At 39.6% G+C, this 26,925-nt stretch overlaps 1 protein-coding gene across 6 annotated transcripts in view; it reads right to left on the bottom strand.

Moving 5' to 3' along the window:
- Positions 1-3,133: 3,133 nt before the first annotated feature.
- The window catches only part of ELAVL1 (ELAV like RNA binding protein 1), a 47,043-nt gene continuing 23,251 nt past the window's right edge, over positions 3,134-26,925 (bottom strand). For 3 of the 6 annotated variants that reach the window (XM_074851611.1, XM_074851610.1, XM_074851608.1), the window contains exons 3-8: positions 19,683-19,786; positions 18,852-19,005; positions 15,352-15,577; positions 11,040-11,111; positions 9,455-9,568; positions 3,134-8,146 (exon numbers count right to left, since the gene is read on the bottom strand). In XM_074851611.1, coding sequence (XP_074707712.1) covers positions 7,822-8,146; positions 9,455-9,568; positions 11,040-11,111; positions 15,352-15,577; positions 18,852-19,005; positions 19,683-19,786 — 995 coding nt within the window. In that variant the 3' untranslated portion in view covers positions 3,134-7,821. The remainder of the gene's footprint in view (positions 8,147-9,454; positions 9,569-11,039; positions 11,112-15,351; positions 15,578-18,851; positions 19,006-19,682; positions 19,787-26,925) is intronic. The other 3 variants (XM_074851609.1, XM_074851612.1, XM_074851613.1) reach the window with 3 other exon arrangements.

The raw sequence follows: 26,925 nt of genomic DNA, 5'->3' as shown, positions 1-26,925 counted from the left end.
AGATAATTTAAGTATTAACACTAGCGTAAAATATCTAGGCGTTGTTTCATTTAATTTTGAAAATACCACATAGAAAACAATGCTCATAATTCCATCCACAGGATTCTACAAAGCTGCTGCTTCGTTCAACAAATCTTTGAACTGTTTCAATATGAAAATTCCTATTTTTCAAATTGCTCAAAAATAATTGCAGAAAATTTCCAAGCACTTGAATTGAAGCACAACCAAAGTATGAACTTGGTACATTTTTGCAGTTATTTCTAAAATAAGTTAATTTACATAAGTAGTCTCAAAATAACACAATGGGATTCAACTTCATTGTAGACATTTGGAAAGCAGTGTCATACTTTATTTAAAATAAACCCATGTAAAAACAAAGTTTAAATGAAAATGGTACCTGAAAAATAAATTATTTGATATAAAACAAATCAATAACTTAAAAACACACTAAATATACAAAATGTTTAACCATATACTGTACAGTATGGAAAACAATTGATAAAACCTTCTGTCCCACAAACAGATTAATTTATAAACAAAAGATTACATAAGTTAAGGGAAATTAAATCAATAAAAAGACTAGAAGTACAGTATTATTCAAAATTACTGGTCAAATAAAGGTTTATCCCAACTTATGTTTCAAATGTCTCAAGTAATTTTCTTCTCAATGACCAAGTGAAAAAGTTCAGCTGTACCACTGAAAAGTTGCTCAAAAATGTTTAAAAATAAGGAACAACAGTATGAGGATAAGATTCTAAAACGTGAACACAGTAGCAATTTTTCAAGGTTTCAGGTGGCAGTTCTATTACTGATTTTCCATCATTATCGACAAAAAGAATTTAAGTGCTGAAAATCCCACTCAACAGAAAAATATTTCTAGTTCAACCTTTGTAAATGTTTTACCAAGTGTGATATATAACAAATAACTGCAGCAAGACCGAAAAAAACCAATAACAGAATTTAAATTCAACTCTACTCACTGGGTGTTGTGTTTTGCTTTAGAGATCATAAAGGCTTCAACTGTTTTTTTTTAAATCATGCAGAAGGAGAAAGCGACACTTAAAGTCTTGTTTAGTTTTGCTACATCAGGCTACTACAAAAATGCAACGACAAAAATGATGCTGTACCTAATTAATCTAGGAGTGGACACTTTTAGAAATAAACTGCAATTTTCAATTCTGCCAGGAGAAGTCACAGAATATGCAGGTACCACCTCTTACACGCAAGAGAGAGGTAATTGCAAGTGTTTTTATGAACTCCACATTTTTTAAAATTAGTAAGTAGAAAACCAGTAAGGTATAAAAACCATCCAAGATAAACACTAGCCTTCTGACCTTCATGTTTCTCAGTTCTGTTGTGCTGAGTATCCCAACACCGAGAAGCGCAGAGCTACATGAGAGGAACTTGCCTATGGCACAGAGTCTTCTGCTTCCAAATATAGAGATTAAAGTACCTAGGGTGACAAACGCAGTTCTTGGGGGGGGGAAAAAAAAAAACAAACAAAAAACCAAAACCAAAAAACCAAACCAAGTGCAGCTCCACTAAGGGAGCTCAGAGGGAGCTGTGTTTTCTTATGCTAAATGTGAATTTGGTCCCTTCACTCTAAAGCTATTCTTAGGAGCCTAAAAGTAGAAATGTTACAATAAGGTGCTTCACTGATAGTGTTACAAAGGACAAATTGCCTCATTATAGAAGTCAAAAATATGGTAACCTTATGACAGAGGTAGCATTAAGAGAAATTGCTCTGTATTTGACTTTTGTGATTGAACCATGAGATCACCGTCAGCAGTTCACAAAAAGCTGTATGCTAAAAAACCTCCCACAAACCCTAACATTTTGCAGGTAGATATATCAGAGGACCTACTTTCAATAAACAGTTTATTATAAGACCTGTTTATTTTGTTAAAAAAGTAAACATGGGGACATTCTCCAAGGTTTTTTTTTTTTAAAGCACATATATAACTATAAACTATCCAAAAGTAACTTCAGTTCTTACAGTTAAGAATACACTGAAAAAAAAAAAAATCTCTCCTGAAATATTTGAAGAATCTCTACTTTATTTACCTTACCCAGAACATTAAAGAAACATAAGATTATAATAAATGTTTAAGGACCTTCAGGACTATTCATTTCCAAAACTTAGCATTCAAAATAATGGATCGCCTTTACAGTTATTCATCATTTTGGTTTTAACTGCTGAACAGTCCTTCTATAAATGTAACTATGCCAATTTTTTTTTCTTTTTAAAGCTTTTTAATTGCTTTGTATAAATAACATTACTACAACGTTCAATGCCCCTACAAAAATAGGTGTCCTCTCCATACTGACACCCTTTGGTCATCTGGACAAATGTAAGTGACCATAAAGTGACCAACTAGTGCTCACTGCAGTGAGAAATTTATCCTACTTTAGTGACTTGTGTATCTCTGAATTTTCAGTGGTTTTCATGCCATCATGATACAGATATATGAAAAAACATGACCAACCAATGGGAAGGAAAAAGATGTGTGGACACACACCACCGTGGGGATGCTGTTCTGGACAGTGGCGTTTCCTGACTTCTCCTTCCACCCTAAAAGATGGATCCTCAAGTCCTTCTCAGTCCCAGAGCTAGAACAGAAGCGAAGGGATTGGCACAAGCTCGGCACAGGAGGCAACATTAATTGCATTGGCTCAGTTCCCCTCCCTCAGACAGAAGAGTGGAGCACAGCGTGTCAAGTAAACCAAACTTATGATGATGTAGCTTGAAGAACAAAATAAATTCAACACTTCAATATACAGACACCATCTAAAATGGAATCATAAGAAAACTAAACACACTAAGCTGTTTTGATTCCACTCATGTTTATAGCTTTTCTGATGTCGCCATCTCCTCATCTGAAGGAACTGTACTCGCCTCTGCCAGCTTATACAAAGTACACAGCAACATTAGAGTTTCCTTTTCTGTATTTACTGTGAAATTCCCCTATCTGCAAATGGTTAACAGAAGGTTTAAACTGTGATCAGGCTTGTGGCTAGCTTTCTGCACAAGGGTGAATTCCATTCATAGTGGAAATCTGGGAAGCAAATGTAAGTTACTGAGCAGGAATAAAAACTTGCATCAATAAATCAACAGACTAGAAAAGACCAAGTCTGAATAAAGCCTTCAAGGAATTTTAATTTTGACAAAACTCAAATTTTTTTTTTACATACTAAGAAAACCAGATTTATTTTCCAAAATTTGTTTTTATTCTGTACAACACAACTAAAGCCCAGAACACCTTCAGAGAAGTTTAGAGGTGGTCTTCAACCACGACCAGGACAGTCTTGCTCTCAACTAGGCATTGTCTCGTTTTAGAGTGAAACTCCACAGTCTCGCAAAGAATGAAGACTGCTCACGTGCAATTTTGGGAGCAGCCCCATAACAAGCATGTTTAGCAGCCATGCCTAGGCCTGGTAAGAGCCTTCTTGGAGTACCAGATACAAGTAGTATTTGAAAAAAGTGGAGAAAAGGTATAAAGAAGGGCAGCAGAGTTTCCCTTTCAAAAGAAATACCAAGATAAAACAAAGTGATTCTAAAGCCAAAAGTGACAAAACAATAATTAAATTAACACCAGATATTTAGGAAATTTTACCAGTTGAAAAAGATAATTGGCTTAACATTCGAAGTCCTGAAGACTGATCAAGTCCCAACGTACGAGCCTGCCCTTGCATAGTAAGAAGCCTTTTTATTGCCACAGAAGCCAACGGTGGCCGGTTTGCACGCTGCCTTCCAAACCAGCTGGCTCACGGCCAGCGAAGGGAAAACCCAGGGTGACTCACCACCGGAAAAAGCTACAGAGGCAAAGGCCAGTTTCTGCTGAAGTGCTAAGTATTCACATGCAAACAAATTCTCTCTTTGTGAAAGCAAGTGAGTTTTGGACACAAAGCAGACAGGTCCATTTGAATATAGAGCCCAGCTGAAGCCTGACAACAGTATCACTGGTCTTGCCATTCCTATTCCCAACCGGCAGATCTTCAGCTCTGAGGCTAGCTACCCTGACCGTAAGGAGATTGATGAAAAAGCCTTCTCCCCCCTTTTCTTTTTAAACACAGACAGATAAGACTCCTCATTTTACTGCCGTATTTGTCTGTTTGATCAAGTCAGTGTAAAAAGGAAATGGTGTCACCCAAACCGCAGGTTCAGGAAAGCCAGACTGATCCTTTCAGAAACGCTGGCACAAAACCACCACGCACTGCCCCCTGAGACATGGTAAATCCTCTCTGACATCTACACACGAGGCCCTGAAATAGCAGCATGGCCATAACTATGTGTTTTCATCAGGAATTATACCTGATCCTTCAGAAGCAGGTACCTGGGGGAGTCCTGCAAGACTTCCAACCTATTCGAAAGGACCCCAAAACATTCCCGTCACAGCTGTTCCCTGTAGCACATCTCCAGTATGGACCATCAAATCCAGGTCCTTAAAATCTGATCACCACATCCTAATCCAGCATCCAAGACTTTCTAGTATTCATGAATTTATTGAGCCTACTGCATCTCACCAGAAATGTAAGTCCTCTGGTCTGAGACAGGCCTTTGGTTTTGCAAAGATTGTGTAAGCAGAGACAGAATTGTCACTTGAAAGAAGTGTCTGTTTCATCAAATTAAAGGATGAAAAGCAGAATCTATCTGCAGTTTTTCGAAACCCCCTGAGAATTAAGAGGCAAAAACCTCTCTTGAAGCAAGTATGTCCAAGGGAGATCTTCAAAGGAGGGTATGCTGGATGACATGGTGAGGAAACCAGCTGCTCCTACCTTTTTTTGGGTAGAAGAACTGCTGGCAGATTTGTTGTTAGAATTTAGTTTCCACTTCCAGAAATTTCCTTTTGGTCTTTACTAATAGGATGCACAGGCTGTTGTTTAAGACCAAAAGCATCGAGAATATCTACACAATTTTTTCTTGACCAGATACTTAGGCCAAGTACTTCTTGACTGTTAGAATGGTGCAGACCATACACTTCTGCTATCAGCTCTTAATATTTTAGCAGGATTTTTTTCTTCCTCTTTTCCTGACCCAAGCAGCAGTTCTTTGCTCACACAAATTGCCTGGTAATTATTTTCAGAGCAACTATCAAATGAAGCTGGGATCAGATGTTTCCTAAAAGAGATGTTTTCATACCGCTACTGAAACAGTTTCCTGCATGTCCTTCTTATTTAGCAAAGAATGGGAGATGGAAAAACAGGGAAGCAGTCAGATGACAGTGATGCCAAAAAGCCTCCAAGAAAAGTTTTTTTTTAAAAAAGTGACAGCTGGTGAGCTCACAGCAGTGTGCTGCTGGTACGGCTGCAACGACCAGCACGCTGGCAGTGATTACTGATGCAAAGTCACATTTAGGGTGTCATTTGTTGGAAGTCAGAACACCCATCTAAATGCTGTGATAAAACAGTAACTCCCATTTAGTTTGAGAATTAATCTTATATGAAATAAAGCAAGAGAGAATGACAGGAAATTGGAAACGACTGCACACCCACTCCTGTGGAACAGGACAGTGTGAGGTTAAGAGGTGATGGGACACAGTAGGAGGACTTCTCCATACTACAGAATTTTAACTTGGGAGAGTTCCCCTGAATGCTTCTGAATCTCAAGCAGTATTCATTGAAGCGATCAATGAATGATGATAAATTAGTGGAAACATGTGGAATAGACAGTCTGAAAGCACACTTTGGGGGGTGGGAGCTGGTTGGTTGCTCTGTCACAGCCACTGTTTTACAGCCCATCATGCTTCTCAGAAGATGGTAGAGCGAACAGGCAGGAAAGGCAAGGCTGAATGTATTACTAGTGAAAATCCCACTAAGATTCATTGCACACAAGCTCAAGAACAGTGGGAGGCTGCCCGCTGTGCCAATGCCTATCTATACAGCTTTAAGTACACCATAGGCAGTTCCAGAAACGTCAGCGACAGCATTTCCTAGACAGAGCTGAAGGTAATTAATGGAGACGGGCAGCTCGTTCAGCCGCTCTTCGGCGGCAGCGTGCAGAGATGCTGATGGGCTGAGCAAGACTGCAGATCCTACTGCAGAAATGGGAGAAATGACTGCAAACACAAGGCAGGGTCAGCTAGGGATGGAGCGATACGAGCAGGCGGCATGGAACAGCCTCTGGAATTTGAAAATAAACTTTGGGACTGGTAGAGGTTCACACACAAAAAAGGAGACACTGCAACAGAACTGCCGCTGACCTCATATTCACATTTGCTCTACCTTCTGGTAACTGGACTTAAACACTAGGCCTGAAAGTTGCCCAGGCCAAGTCTCTAGTCATGCACAGTACCCTTACACAGCCTTTACCTGATAGAGTAATCCTTTTCAGGTTTCCTAGCAAAGAACACCTGCAGGGTTACATCAGTCCATGGCACATAGAAACTATGTGACAGATTATTGTAGTGTTCTCGTTTCACAACCCTTTTTCTTCCTCTCATCTGTCAAAGGAGTAACTTAAAACTCTTAAGGAGGAATACAGTTCTTTAAAACAACACTCGTTGAAAGCTGGACACTTTGTGCAATACTTAGCAAAAAAATAACAGAAAATAAAAAACAAAACAAAATTTGAGCAAAACAAAATCAAATTTAATGTTCTTAAATGCAAAAGTAAAAACAAACAAAAAACACAAAAAAGCAAAAGAAAATTAACAGAAACAGAACAACTCAAAGTTTCAAGGCAGTCTGCAGAAAACTTGGGGGATTAATCTTTAAATCTACAAATCAAAGGGGTTTTTTTGTTAATATCTAACTTGCAAGTAGTAAGTACTTTTCTGCTGAGTGTTCAATAAGTAAAGCTAGTTGTCAAAACAAAATCCTATTAAAATAGAAAAATCTAGCACTCATTAGAAGGGATGCGAGAAATACAATGCTCAAATGTTTATAGCTGTTTTTTCTTTACAGAATACAACTACCAAAGGAATTCAAACTATAATGATCTTTGAAAATGAGTAAGTATCTTGCTGCATTACAATGTACCAGTAAGTAGTGCACCATGCATTAAATATTTGGACAGAAGAGATTCAGTTTGATAAAGTAGCAACATATATTCACACTCTCTTTTTGGAGTTTCATTTTGACTCTGAAATCTTCCTGGAGTTTCTCTGAAACTCTTTGGTCCATTCCTATTAGAAAGTGGGCTTTAAAAGTAATGTTTCTAAAACCTTTGAATTTGACAGCTTGGCCACTGCTCAGTGTGCAACTTACCTCATCAATGGTGTTAAAAGTTATGCTGGCATGCTACTACTTACAAGACCTTGACTTTAAAAAGCCTAATCCTCAACTATAGATGTAGTAATGAGTATTAATTGATCAAACAATTTACTGTCAACTAAAACATTAGTATTTCTCAACTTTTCTTCCATACTACCGAGTCTGGGGTAGAGAAGGTCAGGGGAATGGGTAGGAAAAACAACAACACAAAAAACAAGAAAATTAATGAATTCAGCCTGATATTTTTCAGAAAATTCCAGTTTTTGCAGACAACATTCAATGGAACAAATGTTAGTCTCATAAGTGAAAGCATGCTTCAATTTTACCACCATCCAGAGGGTCTAGTTAATGCAATCTACTTAAGATTTCAGGGGATTTTTAACATGTTTTAAATGAAATAACTTAAAGGAACTTAAAATTGGTCTAACATTGTGGGATTTCAAACATTTGAACATGTCAGTTGCATCCCAGAATATAAAACCTTTTTCACTTCTCATTTAGACTAAGACAAACACTTGTGAAAATTGGCGCAAAATGAGTTTTACACTAACAAAAATGTTTCAACTTCTGTCACTCAATTATCTATTCCATACAAAAAGCACGAGCAAGTTATTTGTGGGACTTGTTGGTTTTGAAGGAAACCTGTAAGATTTTGTCCCCCAGGCGGTAGCCATTAAGACTTGCTATGGCCATTGCAGCTTCTTCATAGTTTGTCATGGTCACAAAACCAAAACCTTTGCACTTGTTGGTGTTGAAATCTCGAATAACTTTCACATTGGTAACCGCACCAAAGGGGCCAAACATCTGCCAGAGGATTCCCTCATCAGCATCTTGACCAAGGTTGTAGATGAAGATACACCAGCCAGAAGATGCGTTTCCTGGAACATTTACACCAGAAAGCCCACTCATGTGATCTACACCCATAGGAGAGAACCTAGCAAATAAAAAGCACAATATTTCATGTAAAAGTTCAATTCAATTAAGCAAATTAACTTGAATGGGAAGCAACTGAGAATGAATATTTTCTACATGGACATCAAAACTGCCAGAAAGAAATGTTTCCCCATTCAAATTGACAATCAAATTGACAGCTGCCAGGAAAAAAAAAGTTAAGTATTCCATCTACTTTATCAATAGGGTACTATCCTTAGACATAGGTAGGCAACAGAACAGTTGCAAGGCAAGATTATGTGATCACCTTCACAGGGGACCTGGGTTGATCTTTGAAACTCAGCCAGGCTGTTAAGAGTGCTCCATGGCATCAGTGCAGAACTACTCGAGTGCGGATAACAGGCAACACCTCCCCAGAGGCCCCAGCTTGCTTCAAGCCACCCTCGGGCATCTCCCACTTATTCTGCTCAAGGGGTTTGCATCCCATATCCTCCTGTTCTTGCCTCTAAAAGAGCACGTTGGGAACTCTTAAGTCAAAGAGTTTCTTTGGGTTTTGCTGGGGCAGGGGAGGGAGGGAGTTTTGTTTTTAGGAGTAGAGAGTGTGCGTATTAATTTAAATTTCTTTTTTTGTGGAACAGAACAAAGCCTACTCCCTTTTCCACCATAAGGCAGCAGGTGCAGGCAAACACTCCCAACACGAGCAGGATACCAGATAAGGCACATTTGTGCATACTCACAGCTATTAGGCAGCTAAGGAAATACTGGCACTTAGTCAATTCTCAGTAGCTGGGATGCCCCACATTTCTAGCTACAGAATTTAAATCTCAGGTTTTTATTCCTTCATACTGGTTATGCAGATATTCTAACTAGAGTAGCTTTCAAACATCAAAATAGCAAACCACATTTAAGTACACAGTTTTACAATTTCAGTATGCATGTATGGTTTTCTTATTAATTTTATACCAACTTCATACTAGGAAAACTTTACTGAACTGGATTTTTTAAAACACCTACCCACTCACTCTTCCTAAACCCCGTCTCCTGCACAGTACCCCAGCAGTATTTATGCAGAACATAAAGCAAAAACCCTCTCCTTTTTATGTCTTGCTTTGTATTATTTTCTCTTCTCCTATAACCCACATCCCTAATTCCCCTTTATTCTATTTCTGCTCTCCATCCTAGAAATTCAAAGCTTCAGAATATTTTAATGCAATATTACAGTTGCACAGCTAAGCACTCAAAGGTCAGGAAATGTGAAAGTTAAGGTAAAAAACTCTATTTGATCCCTTGTGCTTATGTATTATTTAAAAATGTGAGGTCACGTGATTGTAGAAATATAATTATACTATACCAGGGGTTCCCAAACTGTGGTGTACCACTGGTGATATGCAAACCACTTAAAAGCGGTACACGTGCTGCTCTCTGCCAAGAACATGGCGGTGGCAGTTCCTGATTCTCTGCTGACCTGGAGAAAACAGGGAATGGATGTCTGGGCAGTGAACGCTGCATTAAGTGCCAAACACTTCCCCACTGACTTTTTCTTGCCCTGCATAAAGATAGGAGCTGCTGCTGTCTTTATATAGAAGGGAGGGCTCAAGGCAACGTGCATCAGAAGGAAGGGGAGCAGAGCTGCAGCAGCACACACATACACACAGGGAAGTCAGCTCATGTTCAGTGTGGCACTTCGGTTGATGCACTCACACAAGATAACCACTCAGTCACGATCTCCCCCGCCCCAAGCTCTCCAGTGCTCAGAGAGCTCATTTCCTTGGACGCCTGAGCTATCGGACCCTCCTGGACCCAGAGCAGGGGGAGCCTTGGTGGCACAGAGCCTTCCCCTCCATCACACCCTAGCTGCTGTGGGCTGCCTGGAGGCACCGGAGCTGACCTGGCCCAGCTGGCTCCCTGCCACTGGTGTTTCCAGAGCACAGTGTGGACACACCTGAGCTCAGGCTGCACATACTCACTGCTGCTGCCACTGTTGGCCAGCCCCAAGCAAATCCAAGTTTGGGAATCCTTGTACTACAGTAAAACTGAAAAAGCAGTTAAGAGTATCAGAATGTGAATGAGACGCACTAATCCATGTGATCTGATGATTTATGTGACATATCTACTGTTTATTTCGCTTTTATTTAAAAATGTTCCTGCGTTTGCATGCTTTATACACTTACTTTTTCTGACAGACACCTTCAGCTCTGTAGCTTCTTTCCATTTGAGTAATGATCTGGTAGGATGTATTTATCTTAATATCTGGAAAGTTTTCATCTCAACAGATCACCAGTCTTGGATTCCCGCTCACGTGTATGGGAGCAGAAAATCACTAAGCTCAGAACTGCTTGACGTTGGTTCCAGCAGTCAGTGTAGCTCTGAACCTGCTTGCTATAAAGCCTCGGGCTCTACCCACAAGCCCAGATCAACAGTACATCAAGGATTGGAAACACTTGTAGAAGAGCAGCTGGGGGTTCAACACAGGAAGACAACAAGTCTAAATGCATATTATAGGCAAAATAATTTAAAATAGCAAGTACCTCTGTTCTTTGGATACACTTTCAAACAGATTCTCTTCTCTTGTTGCTTTGATTCACAAAAATGTTACTGGTTTATTAAAAAAACAACAGGGTAAAAACACCCCTAGAAGACTTGAAAAGTCATTTGAAAAACACAACAATAGGAAATATCACTTCACACATAATATTCCTCTTACCCAGATCTAATATGATTCCAAAATTAAGCCATATTTTGCAAGTTTACATGAAAAAAGAAACTTTTCACAAAAGTTTCTGGTTGGTTAAAAAGCAACCATGAAAAAAAAAATTGCAAAAGTGACAGTAAACATAGCTTAGGATTAGACCTATGTGGAAGGCTAAATTTACGTTTAGACTTGCATCCACCTGGAAGCACGACACAGGACATGGGCCATGAGCGAGAGCACTCACGATGAGTAGAGCGGGCTCCTACTGCAACTCAGCTGAGCTGATAAATCTCTATGCTTATCCTGGACTGAAGGCCTGCACAAGAGGGACACAAGATCTCTTGGTTAGCTTGGGATAACAGCCTGTACGTAGCCTGGCACAGAGCAGCTGACATGTAATACCTCCTTGTCCTACAGGAAAAGATTTTTCTGATCACACAAATTTAAGATGACTCTTAGAAAGTTATACTTATTCAGGATGTTTACAAGATTTGGGCAAACACTAAAGCCCACAGAGATCCAAGATGCTTCAGAGAAAATGTTTTAAGAATTCCATTAATACTGTAATTCAAACGATCTCATACTTACTGCCGGTGTCCTCATTTTTGTTGTGTTTATTTTTGTTCTGTCTCCTCCACATGGCTTTTTCAATCCTTCCTAAGCATCTGTAGATGATGTTATCTATGGATGGTTCTTTTAAGTCATGCTAGCCTCAAAACTCCAACATCTTGTGACATTAAGTATCAACACAGTATATTTTTAATTATATCTTTTTCAGTTTATAAGCGTCTCATTTATGTGAACAACCTTTTGCTCTACAGTTATGAGACAGACATCTTCATTTAATAGATTCTGGGATTATTTTAACACACTAGAGGACAATCTCAGAAATGACGCTCCTAAATGAAAACAATTTATTTTTAGTTCTGCGAAAGTCCTATAAATTCATTTTGGAGAACAGCTATACACAGCATCACAAGTGGGAGCAATCCCACAGCTTACACAATGCTAATAAGCAGTAATATTTTTAAATATTAGCCTATGTTGCCTTCGCACATGAGCTTGGAATCTTTCTATTTTTGAACAGTTCCATAAAGAGCAGGAGTTCAACTACACTGATAATGGTCACGTCCACTGTTTTCCCCACAAGCAAATTTTTCTCCTATATCCTAATACAGATAGGAACAATCTACTGTGTACAAAACAAGTCTTGTTGAGAATTCAGTGATACAAGCTTTAAGCCTGAAATAACAGGGTACTAAATTAAACAGCCACATATCAGAGAGCAGCAGCAATCAAAATAAGGGGTTTCAGTACCACATACTTCTAGAACTTTGATGAAGTACTACTCTGGACAAACTGTTTTCTTCTGTGGCTTTGTCAACACAGGCAACTTGCACCCAAATTACAAATTTGCTTCAAAGTTGAAAATTTAAATAATTTCACTGGAGTGAAACAAAACAGATGCATGGGGAGCTGTCCGATCAATAACGTCAGCAACAAGGTTAAACACACTAGTGCTTTCTCGCATTTCCCCTTGATCAAGGAATTATGGAGAAATAACAACTCCCCTTTCAAGCATTTTGGACCTAACTGATGGACTCTGACATCAATAGAAGTATGCCCATTAAAATAAGTGGGAACTGGCTCCAACCCTGAACAAGACTGAAAGCAAAACCAACTGAACTGGGAATACTTTTGTGATTTGAAAGAACATTGTTCTAGCATAAAGCTCTAGTGAACTGTAAAAGCACAGGAGTTCTAGGGACAGCCTTCTCAAGCTGTCCCTAGCTTCTCAAGCTTTAGGAGCTAAACTGCTTAATTGCATCAGAGTTCAACACCTAAAGATCTGCCATTTTGTTTAAGCAAACAAATCTTATACCCGAAAGAAAGCCTTGCCCCAGGTGTTTTCTCTATCCTCCAAGCACAATCCCATGCTGAAGCACCATTCCTCCCAGATGGAAACAGAACACACTTTGGACTGTGTCTCAGAATTAGCAGGTGAACCCAGCACTCCAGCAGGACAAGGCATTAAGACCAGTTCCTGATGCGAGCCACAAATACCACAGGAACTACAAAGGATTAACAGAACATTAAACAAAGAGTCTGAGTGGTATCTGTAGGAAATTAATAATTACAAATTAGAGATACTAAAGGTTTAATCCTGGATTTACAGGGATATGATGGAATGAGATGAAGTGTAATCGAAATGCCAGTTTAAGTATTCAACCTCTTTGTAGCAGAGACCACAAGTGTAATTTATACAGACTCAGCTCTTCCGAAGCAGCTTATCCTTTCATCATGTTTTGTTCACTACACAAAACAAACAAGACTCAGTCCAAGCTAAGGTTCCTAAGCTTTACCACAGTATGAATAATTATAACTCATTAAATTCAACATCCTTTAAGGAAGACTCACTAGAAAAACTTGCAGTTAACACCAAAGGTGAGAAGAAAAGTCAGAAGGGCTGCGGGATGGTGTGTGTGCTGTGCATACATGTACATATGCTTATGCATGCACACGTGATTGAGGGAAGGAAGTTTTATAGTAAGTGTTAAAGTTCTTGCAAGTCTGTTACAAAACATGAAGAGATGGACAGTTCTCGGCAAGTCAGCTGGTGAATCTTGTCTCCATAGTGTATTTGTAACAGCGTGGCTTAGCCCAGAATTGCTCTATCACTACCCTCTGCCAACCTGTAGTACCTAAAAATCTTCATCAGCAAGCTGGTAACCTGGAGCAGAAGTTGACCAAAATGTGTTGACAAATGAGCACTGGGCACAGACGACTTGAGTGGACATAGTTACCACAGAAGCAGGAATGGAACACAAAGACACAGACATTTTCTTCTGTCTTATCCCCACCTGTGAAAACCCATGCCTACAGAAACCCAGGAAATGCACTCAAATAGCACCAGTGCTGCTCTTAATGCTACAGTAAAAGAACAATGAACAAACCAGTCATTAAAATTTAGTTTCACCTGCAACTACTAACATAAATAATCATTTTTACTGTTACTGAGTGATCATTACAGGACAGAATTAAAGTTACTTGGTATCTTAATTATGGATGTGAATATTATTTGTACTGCTTATTCTGATGCATCTTAATTCTGTTGTAAATTTTAAGGGGAAGAATGATGATGAAAATATCCAATTACATTAAGAATGAAAACCTGAGACATAAGCCTCAAGATTTTACTAGGACCAGGACACACTGAAGCCCTGGCTGATGCAAAAGTGTAAGTTTTTCAATAGTTCACCAAACTGCCAACAACATAGAATTTCATTCCTTGGTGTGGCTTCGAAGGTTTGGGTGTGGAGATCTGGATGAGTGCTTCATGGAAATGAAATCTTATTTGAGGAGCTGCCTGTATTAAACTTGCCTGGGCTGCAGATGAAGAGAATCAGAGAATGACTGAGGTTGGCAGGGGCCTCTGGAAATCCTCTAGTAAACCTCCCTGCTCAAAGCAGGGGCACCTACAGCAGGTTGCTCAGGCCCGTTCCAGCCAGGTTTTGAGCATCTCCAGGGATGGACACTCCACAGGCTCTTGGAGGAACCTGTTCAATCACCCTTAGTGTAAAACAACAGATGACTATAAAGTACTAATTCTCATTGGGGAGACATTACACCTAGCTGTTCTTAAAATGCTGAACTAAAGCATTATGGAAAGGTCACAGCAATACTGTAACAGTAGCACTGCAAAAAGCTATTTGAGTTTTTAGTCCAATTTTACTGGGCTAATTGGATACCTCAGAGGAGAAAAAGAATTAAAAAAGCAAGTTTTCAACAGGGATACACTACTCTCAAACTCTCATGAGCACATCTCTTAACAAAGCCAATTACTTATCTGCAAGACAGTCAATATAATGCATTTTCCAGAGCACAATCCAACTATCAACACCCTCCTTTAAGCAACTAAAGCAATTCAAATTCAAACAATTCATATTTTCAGAGCAACTAAGGCAATTCTCAAAGGCAAAATACATAATATCTTCCACAGCTCTGGAAGCAGACAACACGTTGCAATTACTCAATCTTACTGAACTGATGAGGACTCTTTCCTTAGAGAACACTGCACAGCTCAAGATGTAGGCAGAAATCCCACAGAATCTCTTCATCAGAAATAAGGGTCCTATTTTACTATGACACCTCCCTGCTGGAACCAATGGTTCAGAGCTTTAGGTTGCCAAATTATATCTGCATTCAGATATATGGACTACAGAATGGGGATCTGTTGAGACAAGCAGCTACCAATACCCATCTGGAATCTGCTACTTTCTATCATCTCACTATACACTCAATTGAAGAAATAGACACCGTAGTGTATGTAGCTTTATATAATTAACTTAAATATAAATTTTACAAGTAAGATTTTACTTTAATCATATTTTAATTCAACAACTTATTTACATAACACTGCAGGACATATAGTGCTCTATGTATTCATTCACACATGCTGCAATGAAGGTATTACTGCACAGCTGCAAGAGTACAGTTTCCCAGACGGACACGGGAACAGTAGTACAGCCTTAAATGCATTATTCTTCCTAACCTACCTGAATCTTTGCGCCTGGTGATGCACTGGCCCTCCAAACCGTCTAGCTGGTGAATGACACAGCTGCGATAACAGTGCCACATTTTTGTTCTGGTTAGGATTGGCTGCAAACTTCACTGTAATGGGTTCGGAGGAACCTGGGGGTTTGTGACCATTGAAATTTGTAATTGCCTCTTCTGCTTCTGACCTTTTGTCAAACCGGATAAATGCGACCCCTCTGGACAAACCTTTTAACCAAACCAATAAAAAAAAAAAAAAAATTGAAGTTCAGGATAAACTCAAAATAACTTTGAAAGCAAAAAACGAAAAAGTTAAATATTTCTGTGGTCACAGCTTCCAAGTTCTCTACATGTACTAATGTTTCTTCAGCAGCTAGAGGATAAAGTACAAAATTAAGAAACAAAAGACAAATTAACACGTTCATTTCAGCCATAACAACCACAGTGACTCAAACACTTAAAAAAACACCAGTGTGGTAGAATTCCATGAAACCCTTCACCAACTGACATTTCCATTAACAAAAAAAAGCCTCCCGACATTTTAAATGAATTAAAAAAAAAATTAATTCCAGTTGGTTAAAAACAAAACAAAACCCCTTAGCTTTGATTATCACTAAAAAGCATCTGCAAACACAAAATTGACACCATTTTGCAAATATTTTCAGCTTTCCATGCTGAAAACACACTCTGGTTCATAGATGAGGGCACAAAGGTCGAACTGTACTAAAGTAGTTTAACTTTCTGTAATGAAGAGATCACAATTTCATCTATATCACATACATTATTTCTAGCTGTCACATACCTTATTTTTAACTCATTAAAACCTGATTAAGAATTACCTCTTGGCAACTGTACTGAAACAATTACACTGCTGTTAAACATTTGCATACTTTTTTTTCTAGTTCCAGACCTCAGGCACTGAATGCTGTTATCCTGACTGAGGTAGAAGTTATGCCTTACATCGAGATCTCTCCCTCTCACCCCTTGCTTCTCACCTGTGACTTGACCATAGTCTGGAAATATTGTTTGTCACAGTGAAGCTAAAAGGGTACATTTTGTTCAAATTTCATTCCAAAGCAGATATCATGGCTAGACAAATTCTAGGACTTTACCAGCTCCGTTTCAGAAAGGGCCGTATCAAGCACTTTCATGCTGTCTCTACTCTACACCCACAGAGGGCAATCTTCAGAGACAGTTTCAGAAGTTGTTTAAGCTTATCACACAAATCACAAAGCTGTTTACAACAATTAGACATTATTTCTTATATTTCACAGAAAGAAATGCAGCATGACAAAACCCTGGGCACGCAGCAGCAAGTAAAGGGAACCCAACCCCTACAACAACCCATAGAATGGTCTCTAGGAAAGGTGTATTTTCATCTGGGGCACTGGGAGAACTTCCATAACTAACAACTTATCTCGTTTACTGCATGTTGTTAAATATGCAAAGTCACACAGAGAAAGCCTATTTCCTAAGTCACTGTACTTTTTGAAGAAAAGAACTGCAGAACAACAGCGGGAGATGGCTAGCAGCAGCTGTCTGGCTGGTGTTTCTAGAGTGATCTGGAAAGGAGTCAACCTCTGAAGAAGTTATTCTGGTTTTTGATTTCTTGCTGGTTACTTCCAAAACAGGAGGCTGAACCAGATCAGCTCATCAAATTAGAGCTGACTGCACGATATGCTCCGATACTGCTGAGATCAGCCCTTCTGTGCCAGGAGGAAGCATATGCCCCACCCTGGAAAGGCACAGAACAGCAGCACTGCCCAGAAGTCAGCAAGGACTATCCCGGAGTCCAACATACTGTTACTACTTCTGCACTTCCATGCTGTTTGTCTTAGTGCGTCCCACTTGATCTATCATAGCATTCACTTAAAAAGAGAAATATTGTAGAAAACATTTTTAAACAGATTAATTCTCAAAAGCTAGGGAACAACCTCTGCTGAGAAGGTGTATCTAAAAGCACAAATTAAAAATTTGTCCTAACTGGGACTAGACCAAGATATGAAACAGGTTTTAAAGCCAAGGTATGGCTGCATTCTTGAAGGGAAAGGAAACCCAGGCTATGCATACATTAAACTTTATAATGTAAACAGAATACATTCTTCAAACAATAAATACATTATTTAGGTTATTTGAGAGCAAGCAGTATATTCTGAGCTGACACTGCATTAGACAGCATCACGCCTCAGCACACTCAACGAAGACTGTATTATTCCTGGAGAGATTTTAATTGTATGACTTCTGTCATCTCATTTCATAGCCCTGTCAAAGACAGATGCTAGCTATCTAGGTTCCACTGGCAGCCAGAGAAGGATGACTATTTTGGACACCTGTTTTCTGTGCTCTAGAATTCTTTTTCTTGCTTCTACCTATAGTTGTCACCTAGATAACCAGGTCTAGAGACAGAACGACACGGATATCGAAGTTGGACAAAATGAATCCTCCTTTCTAGGAAAGGAGGAATAGGATTTTCCTCGCTCAAGACGCAGGTGTCTACAATGTCAGTATCCAGATCTCACCTAGTCACCTCAGATTTCTCTTACGCACAATCAAATTTACAGTGTGGTCTGACCAAATCAAAACACTTAAAAGCAGATGCCTGTCCAAGGAGCTAGCTCTGATGGAAATACTTAACACTATCTAATTGCTAGAATTAGATTAGCTTCTAATGTAGCACATGCATAATCAATGAAAAGTGTATTTCAAAAAGTTCTCTCCAGTATGGGCTACTGAAAAACACAGAACACCTAAGGTTACAGGATAAGACATGCTCTTCAGTTATATAATCTGAAGTAATAACTCTGAAAACACACTGTAATAGAGTTAGAATTAACATTATAAAGGAAATCCTTAACTTTGGTCTCTCCTGAGCTGAGTGCTTAACTAAGCAACTTCCCCTTTTCTTTCTTTTTTTAATAAACAAAATACATCCAGAAAATTCAAGAGGGTAGTACTAAGTGTATTAAGTTAATTCTTTTGGTTAGCAGTAACCACAGAGGACTGGTAATACCTCAAATGTTTTAAAATATGAGAAAATTGTGAGAGTTCCAAGTTAGTATAAAAGACAAAACGTTGTTTTGCTTTTTAATATATAACTATGGCCTGGAATTTACCTGTGGATAATAGTTGTGTATGTGCAAAATAAAGGTAATGTGAGCACTCCAGACTAGGAACACTGCCCAGAGGCACACTGCACTACAGTAATATCAAGTGTCATAGCAAGAGAGTAATCTGGCAAACCAGCAGCTCAGCCTGACAATAAGAGCATAAAATATGCTTTGAGGTTTAGACTGCAAGCTAGCAAAGGAGACAGCCAAGTCATTCTGTGTTTTAAAAAAATCACTGGAAAAAGATATCCCATTAAATTTGTATCAGTGGTTGACACCAGATGTTACTGTTACTTTGTGAAAGTCTGATTTAGTTTAAGAACTGCCAGTCTCAGAAAAGGGTCAAACGTGCTACATACACTACAGTTTTATGAAGCTAATGCAACAGAACTCACCTGTAGTTTGATCCACAAGCACACGTGAGTTGATGATGCGTCCAAAACGTGAAAACATATCTTCTACATCTTTTTGTGTCATTGACCTTGGTAGTCCACTAATATATAAATTAGCATCCTTAATAACTTCAGAACTTGGGCGAGCATAGGAAACCTTTAAAAAAAACCAACAAACGTATGTTCAGGGTGCTATATAACTCCATTCAGTTTGAGCTTATCCAACAGATAAAAAATACAGTAGTATTGCTATAAAGAGATAGCAGCAGACTAATACTGATGCTTTCAAACTTATCTGCTACGTTGAAGAATCCCTGTCTGAAGTTCTGACTCTCATACTGGACCTGTTAGTAACCACAGATCACACAAAACACTATATTGACAGCACAAGTTCTTGAAAGCCTTGAAAAGATTTTATCAGCTAGAGTGCAGTTTTCTATCTTAATTTCTGCTACCAGAGAAAGTTACAAATCTCACCTAAGTAGGTGTGATTTCCTACATACAGTACTGGCTGTTATTTCAGAAAAGGAGTGCACGTGTATTAACACAATTTAAAATAGAGATCATCAGGTATCTGAGATGCACGTGACTTCAAAAGCCTGGCAACACTTCGGAATGGTCCCACCTAATGCTGTAAAAATGGTGGGAATGTAAAAAAGGGAATCTTTGAATACAAAGCTGCTACAAAACCTGAGAGGCTTAACAGCTCACTTCACTGCTCTTCTCCCAGATGCCACCCTTCTTGCAGCTGGAGAGCACACAAGCCTTACCACCAGAATGAAGTTTATTAGAGTGCCATTTTCACAGAAGACTGAAAAAATCTAAACATCCTACCTTGATAGTTTTTGACTGAAGTCTGAGGCCATTCAGTGTGTTTATTGCTCTTTCAGCATCTTTTGCAGTAACGTAGTTCACAAAGCCATAGCCTAAGCTGTGTCCTACATGGAAGAATATTTTTTTTAAATTAATCCTAACAAAAGGAAGTTATCACCATCAAAATTAAAGGAAATGCAAATGAGAAAATGGACTCAACATAAACACAATGCACACAGCAATTAAATAAGCCAAAGAAGTTTCCCAAGGCTGGCATACATAAGCTCTTTCATTTGCCACTTTGGTCATCCCTCTAGCTTCAAGCACAGCGTGTATCCGACGGCCGCAGATCATCCATCAACAGTAGGAAATTCAAGACTAAAATACCGACTGTGAACAGTCTTGTAAACTTAACGGGTGTTGAACAAAGGTAAGAATTTAACAAAGTTCATTAGTACAAACTCTTGTAGATGAAGAGCAGAAAGTGAGAAAGTGAGAAAGCATCAACTGCTAGGTAAGAGATCACCAGGCTAGTCATTTCTCTGTAGCTATTCCAACCTTCACTCCTGGAGAGAAGAGGGAAAGAAAGTTTTCAATCCTTCATACATCCATAAAGCTAATGAGCAAACACAGGATGGAACTGAAGAGTGAAAAACTCTCTTTAATACAGACAACTCATGTACTATTACTTTATATAAGTTTACTCTTAACTCTTACAAAAATAATTTCATACTAATAATACAAGTCCTTAAAACATTTAAGGCAAAGGAATTTATTTGGATGCTTATTTGTTCTGCTTCTATCTCCAACATCCACAAATACTAATATCAATTATAACGCTACATACTAAGATCATTTGGGGTTCCAGTTTCCAAACAATTAGAGGCTCTTATCACTGTAGACCTAATAACTAAAATACTTTAATGACTGTCTCAGTGCAATAAAGCAACTCCCAATCAATACAAGATACACATTTTTCAGACCTCATCTCAGCCAGATCTATGGAATTTTCTGAAGAAAACTGTAAGCAGGTATAGGACAATATGCCATTTTACTTTAACAATATACTATTTTGATTATTAAGCTCCATTGTTAGGCTTGAGAACACTAGAAGACACAGCCAATCGTTATGGTAGAGGATTCTCTCCTGAAATACAGCCCTTTTTTGAATCACACCGTGTGGCTCTGCAATAGTCTTAGCTGGCAAGGAAGTTTTCTTATACTTTCTAGACATGCCTGAACACCAAATATACCTCTCCTTTCCCCTCTCCCTCCCCCCCATCAAATAGTGATTATCCTAGCAAAAAAATGTGAGGGAAACTGAAGAGAAGGGCTCTAACACACACTGCAGATTAACTCCATCTACTGAAAAAAGAAATCACCAGTCTACTGAGGGCATTGAGACCTACAAGTCTGAAAGCCACAAGGGATGGAAGCAAGCTCCAAATATCCCTCCAAGTGTTATTACTACCAGCACACAGGACAGCCTGACTGCAGAACAACAGCACAACTCCCTGGCATCCTCTGCATTTGTCTGCTTTGTTGTGAAATGTAACAGACCAGTAACTCATCCAAATACTGTCACTGCCTGTTTCCTAATACACTCCTTGTATAAACAGTCCCAGTTAATTGTTACTGTCTGCTAAAGATCTTAAAGAAACCACATCCCCTGTGTTCAACCCTTGGACAAGAACAATATCCTGTTCTCTTACAGACCTAGTGTTAAAACATCTCCACTAGCACAGATCAAACTTTTATGATGCCAGACACTCCTGCACAACCGTAACGGCAAATCGCTCTTTGATAGCCAAGTAGGCTTTAACTCGACACAGGAAACAAATAAATGCAATAAAAGCACCTTTATGCTTTAAAGATCTACAAATAACATTGATCGGGATTTTGCAGACATACCTTACATGTACCTACAGCATGGGTTTTGATTTCTTTATAACATTCATTTTCTGTTTTATTACACAGAGATGGTCAATCGTTTAGATCAAATCTGTTCAGTCCACAATCACTTACCTACTGAGATTATCTTCCTCTGATTAAGAAAACAAGTAATTTAACAATTAGAAAAATGTTTAGCAACTGGACCCTGGCTTATTTGTCCAAAGACTGACCAAAAGAACAAAGATAAGTTTAAGAGGGAACAAATATCATGCAGACAGTAGGCAATGACTTTTTCCCCTCCTAAGAGGATGGGAAGAGTCTGACACCCCTCACAGGCCCAGCATGCCAGCACCTGTTCTGAAGGTTCAGAGTACCAGCTGCTTCATAGGTATTTTCAGTCTTCCCCAAAAGCCACATAAACATGAATAATCCAGCAGACTACTGAATAGAACCAGGTCCTAATAAAGTTATGGAAATAGGCCCTTAAAGACGAGGGAAACAGATTTCAACAAGACTAATCCCTCTGAGTTTGAACCACTGAGCCCCAGCAGCCATGGCTGTCGCTCCCTGGGTGGATGCTGCACTGGGGAGGGGGTGACTATACTCTTCTGACAGAGGAAGAGCAGGATTCCACACTGTATAAATTTATTAAACTGTCTTCAGTACTCCGAGTCACGGAGCTCAGGGGCTCAGCCTATGACCAGTGCGAGTGAGCACCCTTCCCGATTTTCTTGCCACAAGTTCCCTGAGAACACTGTAGGCATGCAGCTGTTACTTAGCCAGCAGCTTTCTTGCAAAGCATCAGACAGGTTCTATGTTTACGCACTGTTTGAGATCAGCGAGAAGGAAGATTAAGCCACTTAGTTTTGTTTTATCCTGTATATAAGTAACAGCACTCATGGACACACAGGACCAAAAAAGGACCACATGATCTGGGTCCAGCCCCTGTAATCACAAACAGTACACATTCCCTTTCCCTAAAACATAATCAAACTTCACATTAAAAGCAGAGTTTTGTCCCAGGCACTCCGACTGAATGTTTCACAAACTCCCTCCAATGCTCTTGCTTTTCTAAATGCAGGTCTTCATACTTCACATCTACTTGTTCTTGCACAAATACTGTCCTTGAGCTTACACATGCTTAGTGTCTGTTCCCCCAAGAACACACTAACAGTGATGATATCCCCTTGGCCTTCTTCACTGTTTTCATCTGAGCAAAATTCTGCACCTTTTCCACTTCTAATTTTATAGAGGTTGCTCAATGACTATCAAAGAGTTTGAACACCTTGGGAAAAGAGAGAGCAGGCATGGAATGGGCTTTACAGAAACACACATACATTAAAAAAAGAAGGGTCTGAAAGGTGGCAGGATTACAACAGTTACCAGATTTTCTGATATTCGCTGTAGGTACTTGACAGTAAGGTTGTACTAAAACCCAGAAATTATAGTCCTGTTAACTTTTACCTGCCACGAGGTAAGAAAATATCAATTACCCATCTTTCTCTACAAAAAACTAGAATACAGACCTTCCTCCTTAATCTCTACTTATCTTTAAATTACACCAGTGTAACACAACTTTATAGTCCTTAAGTGCTAAAAAAAGCCAAACCATGCAAAGTTGACAACATATATTAACTTGTCGTGCTCTAAATACTTGATACCATCAGTCTCAGCCACCTCCTGCCATTCGGTTACTACTTTTCATCTCTCAGCAGGCTGGGATATTTAACACACCACAAGTGGCACGTTCGACTGTTCCCCTGACAGATCACTCTTCAGGAATATTCTCTGCTTCAAAATTTTACCCCATATTCCCCCCTCCTAGACAGTACAAACTACCTTTCTTTTAGGGCATGACAGAAAATATATAAGGAATTGGCATTTACACAGCATTATGATTTATGTCAAGTGTTTACCTCAGGCAATGAAACCAGTTATTTCCTTTATCATGATGTTAAGAGCCTATTAGAAATCTATCATGCAAAAGAAGGCAGTGCTGTGACAGTTTTCAAACTATTTCAGTGGATTAAAGACCCTTTAAAAAAAAAAAAACCCTTTAAAAGAGTTTGCATATACATAAATACAAATGTACTCAAGAGACAAAGATTTTAAAAAGCAACAAATAGGTCCTTATCTGGATGAATAATTAACAAAGTGACCATAAAACCTAGTTTTAAGCAAACTACTACACTCCTTCAGTAGAAAGAATCTAGGTTTGTTTCCATGATAAAAAGCCCTTTCATGAAAGAGAGCACTCATTTTCTTTCTGTGCATCACTTGGTTTTCTGTCCATGTCCTTGCTTCCTTCCCCAGCTCCCCAAGACGCACAGCTTCAGTTACCAGCTCGTTTCTTATTCCCCTCCCGCTGACTGACAACTCTGGGGAGTCAAATACGAGACCAGGGCTAGTACTTATTTTCCACTTCACTACAGACTATTTGCGCCCTCTGAAAGCGGCTAACACAGATTCTCCCCATCCAATCCTTCTCAAGAAAATGCAAATTTAAACCTGGCTCCTGTTATGTCAGAGCACCTCAGTATGAAGGCATTTTAGTTTAGAATTTGTTTTCTGAACTTGGGAACAGCGTTTTGAGATTAAATTAAAAAAGCTCAAGTAAGTAACAGAGAAGGATGGAACAGATCTCCCCAGATGTCACTCAGGGGAGGATGCAGCATCTTGGAAAGAGAGCTGGGTTTGGGTTTTTTGTTTGTTTGGCTTTACAAAATGTGCTGTAAGTGATAACCAGATAGCTTAAATATGTATGAATGCATCAAGAGGCACCACTTCTTGATGTCCAAATACCAGACGTGAATGTGCTGAAAACGCAGAATTCAAAGCAGTCACTCTGTAGTTTCAGAGGATAAGAGCAGATTAAAAGTGCTGAGATGTGCCTTGCGTGGCCTTTCTTTAGTACAGTTGCACTATTGTATAGCTGGGGATACATAATCACATCAACCCTGAGAAAAATGCAAGCTCCCTTCCATCAAACTTCCCAAAAAAGGATTATGCCAACGCAGAAGTGCAGCAAAGCAGAGCAAGTGGCTATATTCTAACCCCCTGAGACGAGTCAACACTATGCATACAGCATCTTTTGTTTCCTAACATCCTAACACCCAGGAAAACAAGCAGATGTGTCAGCAGAGCAGCCTGGCTAAGTAGGGAACTCATGGCAGAGCTCCAATGCAAACAGACAGCACACAGGAGATGGAAGCAGTGACAGCCTACAAAAGGAGGAATTTAGAAACACTGTCCACTCAGTCTCAGGAAAGCTAGAGCTCAACTGCAGTTGAGATTGAAAGGAATGCAAACAAACAAAAAAGTAGTATCAAGGGTAACAAGAAAAGGTTCTACTGCTGTCTCAGCAGTACAAGGCTGAAAAAGGAAAACGCGGGACAGCTGCTGAATAGGGGGTATGATTTGGTGACAGTGGCACACGATGCCTTCTTTGTCTCACTCTTCACCAACAAAGTAACAGGCCTCTGCACTTAAAGAGTTGAAGAGGGAGGACCAGTGGATTAAGATCAAGTCAGGGACTGATTGGTTGAGAGAACCTGTCCCATACAAGTCCATGGGACGAGATGGGGTCTAAGGGTGCTGAAACACCAGGCTCATGTCCTTGCCAAAACTGCTCTCTATCACCTTTGAAGGGTCATGGAAACTGGAAGAGGTCCCCAACAAGTGCAGGAAGGCAACTGCCACATCCATCTCCAGAAAGAGACCCAAAAAACCCAACCCCCACACACACTCTGCATGTATGCCTGCAACAAGTGGAGGTTTGCAGGGATCTCTCCTGGGACCTGCTGTTTAACCTTTTATCCATGACCTGGAGGAGGTGATGCGAGTGCACCCTCACCAAGACTGGAGATGACACCAGGTTGGGAGGAACCTGTCAATACACTGGAGGGCAGGGCTGCCACCCAGAGGGGCCTGAAACACACTGGGGGAATGGGCCAACAGTCACCTTATGAAACATAGCAAGGACAAATGCAAAGTCCTGATCATGGGAAGGAAGAAACCCTGGCAACAATATAGACTGGGCACTTACTGGCTGGAGAGCAGCTCTGTGGAAAAGGACCCGGGAATCATGGTACAGAGCAAGGCGAGCATGAGCCAGCAGTGCGCTATGACAGAGAAGGTTAACAGCATCCTCCGCTGTACTAACACAAGCACAGCCAGAAGACAGAAGGAAGAAATCATCCCCCTTTACTCAACACTCACCAGACCACACCTAGAATACTGCATCCAATTTTTAATGTCCCCCAATACAGGAAAGACATTGATAATCTGGAGTGAGCTCAGCGAAGGGTCACCAAGATGCTCAGGGGACTGGAGCGTGTGGAGGTTTACAAGACCAGATGGGATAAAGTCCTGATTAACCTGCTCTGGCCTCACAGCTGACTCTGCTCTGAGCCAGAGGCTGGACCAGTGTCCCTTAAAACTGCACCATCCTATGATCCAAAATGACAGAGAAACTCAACACTGCCTTAATCTCATGTTCTTCCAGTTGCACAGAACAAGGTCTTTTTGTATTAAGACAGCCTATAGGCATAGGTCATCTAAGTAACGATGTAACAGAACCAAGTATTAAGGGAAGGTTTCGAGAACGTAAAGAATCCCACTTTTCTTCTCCCTCACAATATTTTCTCCCAGTCATCAAACCATTTCTAAATTTTGAGTTTATTCCTAGTGTAGTGCTTAAACCAAATCTTGGAATTACCAAAACTGCTACCCAGCTAGGAACACAGACTCCACCAATTTTCAGTGGACTAGTTATTCCATCACACATTTTTGGTAGCACCCACTCTCATAGTCTATTTAATTGAGAGAAAACTCACTTCTGTAGGTTTCCACTAGTTTTCTTCTGTCGCTTTTTTGTCCGCTGGTCTCAGATGATGATGTTGGTTTCTAGCTTCTCATGTCCTTCAGCCCAATGTTAAATCTGCTCCACATCATAAATTTTAACCACTTTTTCACTTTAATATTCTAAATGCCAACTGCAGAACCTGCTATGTTCTACAAGAACTGCTTGGCTCGACTCTGGAGACAAGCAGTTGCTATCTGTTACCCCCTTGGCAGTTTTTGTTTTCATACTACAAAAGAAAAGAAAACAGCTTCTTGAAGGATTTTTGTCAAAACCTATTTTTGGATGTGAACAAACATCTGAAGTATTTAATCACAGATCTTCAAAACTAACAGTAGAAGGGCATGATTTTCCATTACAAGCCTATTGTGATCAAACCCTATCATCACAACATGGAAGTGATTCTATTTATTACTAGTCTACTACATAGCTCTCAGTACATTTTTGAAAATACAGGAAACACCCCCTATACTCAGTCCTTCACTAAAAATACAGATCATGCATCTCAGC

The sequence above is a fragment of the Strix uralensis genome, chromosome 27, assembly GCF_047716275.1.
Source record: "Strix uralensis isolate ZFMK-TIS-50842 chromosome 27, bStrUra1, whole genome shotgun sequence".
Taxonomy (NCBI): Eukaryota; Metazoa; Chordata; class Aves; order Strigiformes; family Strigidae; genus Strix; species Strix uralensis.
Note: the sequence above shows the minus strand (reverse complement) of the source record. Positions and strands in the feature narration are given on the sequence as shown.